The sequence below is a fragment of the Colobus angolensis genome, unplaced genomic scaffold, assembly GCF_000951035.1.
Source record: "Colobus angolensis palliatus isolate OR3802 unplaced genomic scaffold, Cang.pa_1.0 Scaffold36, whole genome shotgun sequence".
NCBI classification, from domain to species: domain Eukaryota; kingdom Metazoa; phylum Chordata; class Mammalia; order Primates; family Cercopithecidae; genus Colobus; species Colobus angolensis.
Window position 1 is genome coordinate 1,866,988 of NW_012116932.1, and position 7,560 is coordinate 1,874,547.

The 7,560-nt window shown below is 44.2% G+C and overlaps 1 protein-coding gene across 2 annotated transcripts in view; it reads right to left on the minus strand.

Annotated features, from left to right (window-relative positions):
* LOC105519756 (EGF-like module-containing mucin-like hormone receptor-like 3) overlaps nucleotides 1-7,560 on the minus strand; it is a 64,965-nt gene that overhangs the window by 4,362 nt on the left and 53,043 nt on the right. For both annotated transcript variants that reach the window (XM_011953218.1, XM_011953219.1), the window contains 2 exons: nucleotides 5,750-5,918; nucleotides 1,201-1,308 (listed from right to left, as the gene is read on the minus strand). In XM_011953218.1, coding sequence (XP_011808608.1) covers nucleotides 1,201-1,308; nucleotides 5,750-5,918 — 277 coding nt within the window. The remainder of the gene's footprint in view (nucleotides 1-1,200; nucleotides 1,309-5,749; nucleotides 5,919-7,560) is intronic.

Genomic DNA, 7,560 nt, shown 5'->3' on the forward strand with positions numbered 1-7,560 from the left:
TTTTTTGTATTTTTAGTAGAGATGGAGTTTCACTGTGTTAGCCAGGATGGTCTTGATCTCTTGACCTCGTGATCCGCCCGCCTCGGCCTCCCAAAGTGCTGGGATTACAGGCGTGAGCCACCGCGTCCAGGCTACATTATGGAAATTGAATAACATGAGCATATCTTTGAAAAGGGAAAATATAGGCCAGGTGCAGTGGCTGATATCTGTAATTCCAGCACTTTGGGAGGCTGAGATGGTAGGACCGCTTGAGCTGGGAGGTCAAGACCAGGCTGGGCACCATAGGGAGACCCCATCTCTCTATATAAAAAAAAAATTAGCAGGGCATGGTGGTGCACACCTGTGGTCCCAGCTACTCGGGAAGCTGAGATGGGAGGATTGCTTGAGCCCAGCAGGTCGAAACTGCAGTGAGCTATGATTGAACCACTGCACTCCAGCCTGGGCAACAGAGCAAGACCCTGTCTCTTAAAAAAAAGAAAAAAAAAAGGAAAATATAAATTAAAAAACTAGAGGAAGTTCAGCAAACTAATGCAGGAACAGAACACCAAACACCACATGCTCTCACTTATAGGTAGGAGCTGAACAATGAGAACAAATGGACACAGGGAGGGGAACAACACTCACTGGGGCCTGTTGGGAGAGGTTGGAGGGGGAGAGCATTAGGGAAAAGAGCTAATACACGCTGTTTTTTTTTGGACGGAGTCTCGCTCTGTCACCCAGGCTGGAGTGCAATGGTGCAACCTTGGCTCACTGCAACCTCGGCCTCTCAGGTTCAAGTGATACTCCTGTCTCAGCCTCCCCAGTAGCTGGGACTACAGGTGCATACCACCATGCCCGGCTAATTTGTGTATTTTTAGTAGAGATGGAGTTTCACCATGTTGGTCAGGCTGGTCTTGAACTCCTGACCTCAGGTGATCCACTCACCTCAGCCTCCCAAAATGCTGGGATTACAGGCATGAGCCACCACGCCCAGCCAATGCTGGGCTTAATACCTAGGTCATGGGTTGATAGGTGCAGCAAACCACCATGGCACACGTTTACTTATGTAACAAACCTGCACATCCTGTACATGTAACCTTGGAACTTAAAACAAAAACAAAAACAAACAAACAAATAAACAAAAACTCCCAAACCAGAGGAAGTTTGCAGTGTCAAGAGAGGAGTATGTAAAACATTAGAACAATTCACATGTTCACTTACCTCACTGGGTTTTGAGTCAGGACCCATCTTGCTGGAAAGTGTATATGCCTCAGACTCAGATTTTGATTTTACAATCTCTCTAAACCACTTTTGATATTGTTTCTGGACCTGGAACATCAAAGGAAATACCTGGATGGGTTTTGCTAACATTGGTGACGAGCAGACAGGTCAGTGAGTCAGGAAGAGGATAGAGATGTATTATTATTTATTTATTTTCACAAAACATGGTCTATTCGTACAATGGAATATTATTCAATTTTATAAAGGAAGGAGATTCTGACACATATTCTACCACACGAATGAACCTTGAGGACATCAGCCTAAGTAAAATAAGCTGATTCAAAAGGCGAATACTGTATGGTTCTACTTATATGAGGTACCTAAAGTAGTCAAATCCATGTAGACATAAAGTAGAATAGTGGTTTCCAGGGCCTGGGAGGAAGGAGAGTGGGGAGTTAGTGTTTAATGGGGATGGAGTTTCAGTTTGGGAAGATGAATAAAGTTCCAGTGATGGATGTTGGTGATGGTTGGACAACATTGCGAATGTGATGCTACTAATGGTACGCTTAAAAATGCTTTAAAAGGTAAATTTTATATTATATATGTTTTACCGCAATACAAATTTTCCATTACAGGGTATATAATTGTTGTAGAAAATTTATGGCCGGGTGTGGTGGCTCACACCTGTAATCCCAGCACTTTGGGAGGCCGAGGCGGGCGGATCACCTGAGGTCAGGAGTTCAAGACCAGCCTGACCAATATAGCGAAACCCCATCTCTACTAAAAATACAAAAATTAGCCAGACATGGTACATGACTGTAACCCCAGCTACTCCAGAGGCTGAGGCAGGAGAATTGCTTGAACCTGGGAGGCGGAGGTTGCAGTGAGCTGAGATTGCAGCACTGCACTCCAGCCTAGGAGACAGAGCGACACTTCGTCTAAAAAAAAAAAAAAAGAAAAAGAAAAGAAAAAAATAGAAAATTTATAAGATATGCATATGCAAAAGGAAGAAAATAGAAGTTACATATAATTCCTCAATCTAGTGAAAATCACCAATAATATTTTGGTAGTACCCTTCAATGTGTCTTGGTTTTGGGCACCTCAGAAGCAGACCCTGTAACAAGGGTTGAAGTGTAAGGAGTTTATTTGAGGGGTGATCCCAAGAAGCACCAGTAGGGCAATGAGGAAGCAGGACAGGGAAGAGAAGGCAGCTGGTGAAGAATGCATAATTAAGGATATTTCCATTGTGGGAATCTGGGGCTCAGTCCCATTCAGGGGCTCTGGGGTACAGCATGGAACTACCTTAGAGTCAACTTGCCTGAAGGAGGAGGGAGCTGGGGTATTTATCCACCAGCTCCCATCAGTCATGGGTTGATGGCCGCTCTCAAGGGCCATTACTCTTTGGCATCACCAGTTTGCCCTGTGCATGGGCCAGGCATGTCCTGTGGGCAGTATGAAGCCTTCAGGCACAGTTATATGTGTTCGCAACAAGTAAGTCCAGGCATGTAGAGACAGAAGCCAAAGGGATATGAGAGGGCCATGGACAGCATCTGCCATACCATGATACCCCAACATTGACACTATTGATGTCTTGGGTTGGATAACGTTTTGCTGGAGAGGGCTGTCCTGTGTGCATTGTTTAGGATATTTAGTAGCATCCCTGACCTCCACCCACTAGATGCCAGTAGCAAACCCCACCCTAGTTATGACAAACATTTCCCCAGACATTGCTAACTGTCCCGTGGTAGGAACACAATTGCTACTGGTAAGAACCATTCTGATATGCCATAAACACCCATACCTACACATAAATAAATACATAACAATAACACAAGCAATGAATGCTTATACTCGTTATATAAACAAAATGAAACCCTCTGGAGTAATTTCTTTTTTTTTTTTGAGACGGACTCTTGTTCTGTTGCTAAGGCTGGACTGCAATGGCATGATCTCAGCTCACTGCAAACTCTGCCTCCCAGGTTCAAGTGGTTCTCTAGCCTCAGCCTCCCAAGTAGCTGGGATTACAGGCATGTGCAACCACACTCAGCTAATTTTTTTATTGTTTAGTAGAAACGGGGTTTCACCATATTGGCCAGGCTGGTCTTGAACTCCTGACCTCAGATGATCCTCCTGCCTCGGCCTCCCAAAGTGTGGGATTACAGATGTGAGCCACCACGCCTGGCTGGGTTCCATTTTGGAGACAGCATGCAGTCTAGATTATCCCTGAGCACCCCTTAGTAAGGGACATTCTTGGAAGACACACACTACTGTTCAGTCGCAGACAAAGTGTTTTGAATTTCGTAACCATATGAAATAAAACTATATATATCTTTAAAAACTGAATGCTAGGCCAGGCGCGATGGCTCACGCCTGTAATCCCAGCACTTTGGGAGGCTGAGGCGGGTGGATCATGAGGACAGGAAATCGAGACCATCCTGACCAACATGGAAAACCCCGTCTCTACTAAAAATACAAAATTAGTTGGGTGTGGAGGCGTGCACCTGTAATCCCAGCTAGTCGGGAGGCTGAGGCAGGAAAATCGCTTGAACCTGGGAGGCAGAGGGTGCAGTGAGCCGAGGTTGTGCCATTGCACTCCAGCCTGGGCAACAAGAGCAAAACTCCATCGCAAAACAAAAAACAAAACAACAAAGAAACAAGTAACAAACAAACAAAAACTGGATGCTATGATATGCCTCAAAAACTGAGATAAACTGAGGGAAGAGTATATATAAGTGTTTTTCGTATGTTCGTGTGAAACCCTGTCTCTACTAAAAATCCAAAAAAAAAAATAAAAAAATTAGCCAGCCGTGGTGACATGTGTCTGTAGTCCCAGCTACTCAGGAGGCTGAGGCAGAAGAATCGCTTGAACCTGGGAGGCAGAGGTTTCAGTGAGCCAAGATTGAGCTACCGTACTCCAGCCTGGGCGACAGAGCGAGACTCTGTCTCGAAAAAAAAAAAAAAGATGATGATGATGATGATGAAGAAACAAATGCTCTGCCAGTGGTGCCTGCGAACCAAGTGGAGATGAGTTCTGCCTCCCGCTTCAGCCTCCTGAAGTGCTGGGATTATAGGCATGAGTCACTGTGCCTGGCCCCAGTTTCTCTTTAACAAGGCAGTTAACCTGCAGTACAGTGAAGTTCAAGACCTCATCGTGCCCACTGCTGTTCCATGGTTTGAGATGTGAGTTGCAAAAACTGCAATAGCAGACTGGGATGGATCTATGAGTTTGCCCCTGAAGACAGCCAGTGTTACAAGGAAGGCTGTGTGATTCTGGAATGTGACCTAGTTCGGGACAGTGAGGGCTCTGAGGGGCATGTATCATCTGATATGTCTTGAAGAAAAAGAGATAAATCAGCCCAGCATGGTGGCTTATGCCTGTAATCCCGGCACCATATACTTGGTATTGACTGGAAGCTTTTCCTTTTTCTCTTTTTTTTTTTTGAGACGGAGTCTTGCTCTGTTGCCCAGGCTGGAGTGCAGTGGTGCGATCTTGGCTCACTGCAACCTCTGCCTCCTGGGTTCAAGCGATTATCCTGCCTAGCCTCCCAAGTAGCTGGGATTACAGGCGCCTCCATCATGCCTGGGTAATTTTTTTGTAGTTTTTAGTAGAGATGGAGGTTTCACCATGTTTGTCAGGCTGGTCTGGAACTCCTGACCTCAAGTGATCTGCCCATGTCAGCCTCCCAAAGTGCTGGGATTACAGGCGTGAGCCACTGCACCCTGCCAATTGGAAACTTTTTCTGAAATAAGGCAGAACTGCTTGGGTGTCTTTTTCCATGTAACTTAAGATAGTAATGTAAATAAAATAATAGTTGGAAAAAAAAAAAGAATTCATGTGAAGTGGTGTGTTAGCTGCATTGTTGATCTCCATGATTCACTCCTTTGTAGTTGTATTACACTCTGTCTTAGTCTCTTGGTGGGTTGAGTGTTCTTTTCCCATTGACTTTGGGCTTGACCGTGTGACTTGCTTTGGCTAATGGGATATTAGTGGAGGCGATGCAAGAAGAATCACAGGCTTGAGTGACCTTGCCCAGTAGGGTCTGCCTCTTTGTGATTTCACCATTGTTAGGAGAAGAATATTCGCTGGGGAGTTGCTCCCACTTCTGCCTAAGCCTCAGGATGAGTCACAAGGAGCAGGCCTAAACCTGATCTCCATCCTGGAGCAAAGGCTAGCTGAGCTCAGCTAAGATCATGTGAACCCCAACAGACCCATAGACCCACGAATAAAGAAAAGCAAATATTTGTGTTTAAACCAATGAGATTTTTGAGGTTGTTTGCTACACAGCATTAGCTGACTATTGCAAGTGGAAAAACTGAGAAAAAGGCATGTTTTTTTTGACACAGCAATTATTTACATTCTGAAATGTGTTAATAAATGATGTATCTTAACAACTAGTAGCATTTTTAAAGTAGAGAAAATAGAGAGTGTTTATAGGTGGATTATAATCTCATATGGAACATTTAGAGAATGTTGACTTAAATCCCCATTAAACTCCATTTCCAAAATTTTCTTAAGTTTAAAGTAACAAAGAAAGGGGTCAGTGTTTACCTGTTGGCTGAGAAGGCAGTAGACCAAGAAGATGAAGAAGCCCTGGAGGCTATTGATGATGGTGAAGAGGTAGGCCATGACCTGGGCAGCTGGACCCACCTGTAGGAAGCCCAGACACCATGTGCAGCCCAGGATAAAGAGCTGAGCTGTTGCTTTGAAAGCCAGCATCCTGGGAGGAGGAAGTCAGAGATTAGGATGTCGAAAAACTAATAAACAGCATGAACACCCCTCTAGTTAGCTGTTAATAGTGAGAACTCTGGAGCTAGACTACCTCGGTTTAAACAGAAGCCAGCATTGGCTACCTGCGTGATCTTGGGAAAGCTGCTTTACCTTCTTGCAACTCAGTTCCCTCATCTTATTTTTATTTTTATTTTATTTTATTTTTGAGATGAAGTCTTGCTCTGTTGCACAGGCTGGAGCACAATGACATGATCTCGACTCACTGCAACCTCTGTCTCCAGGGTTCAAGCGATTCTCCTGCCTCAGCCTCCCCAGTAGCTGGGACTACAGGCATGCACCATCATGCCCCGCTAATTTTTGTATCTTTAGTGGAGATGGGGTTTCACCATATTGACAAGGCTGGTCTCGAACTCCTGACCTCAAGAGATCCACCCATCTTGGCCTCCCAAAGTATTGAGATTGCAAGTGTGAACCACCACATCCAGCCTCAGTTCCCTTATCTTAATAATTGTCCTATTTCATGAGGTTGCTATAAAGATTACATGAGACTTTAACATAGGAAAGTATTTAGGACAATGTATGGGACAAAATTAGTACCATACATACATAAGGCATTTAAAAACCTGGATGCTTTTTCTCTCTCTCACTCTCATCATTTATAGACAGAGGTCATATAATTTTTTTTTTTTTTTTTTTTTTTTGAGATGGAATCTCGCTCCGTTGCCCAGGCTGGAGTGCAGTGGTATGATCTCAGCGCACTGCAACCTCCGCCTCCCAGGTTCAGGTGATTCTCCAGCCTCAGCCTCCCAAGTAGCTGGGATTACAGGCGCCCTCCACCACACCCGGCTAATATTTTGTATTTTCAGTATAGACAGGGTTTCACTGTGTTAGCCAGGATGGTCTCCATCTCCTGACCTCGTGTGTGATCTGCCCACCTCAGCCTCCCAAAGTGCTGGGATTGCAGGCGTGAGCCACTGTGCTGGGCCAAACTTGTCTTATTTTTATGATTAAAATGAAAACAAGGACGAATTACATGCTCAAATTAAAATGGATGCTGCAACATAAAAATACTCATACCTTAAGATATTTTGAAATATTATACAAAATATATTTTAATCTAGATTCTTATTGAACCTATTACACACAACTGGAGATAAACATTTAAATTGGTATGTGTACAGAGAGCTTAATTTGTAATTTAAGCATGTGATTTAATATAGCTAGATTGATCTCTATTGGCTGGGGTGGATATAGCTTTGTGATATTACCAGATTAATTTTTAGGGTTTCTATATGATTTAAGCTTTTTAGTAACTGTTGGATTAGCAAATCTGAGTTGGTTGCTTTTGATAAAAAACATACTCCTGTGTGCATTTTGTGTAGTGTGGCAGCAACGAATGTTTTTCTCCCTTTTCATCTTCCTTTTAGTGTTCGATCTCTTCCCCTTTGAGTTTTTTTTTTTCTTGAGATGGAGTCTCGCTCTGTCGCCCAGGCTGGAGTGCAGTGGCCGGATCTCAGCTCACTGCAAGCTCCGCCTCCCGGGTATAGGCCATTCTCCTGCCTCAGCCTCCAGAGTAGCTGGGACTACAGGTACCTGCCACCTCGCCCGGCTAGTTTTTTGTATTTTTTTTT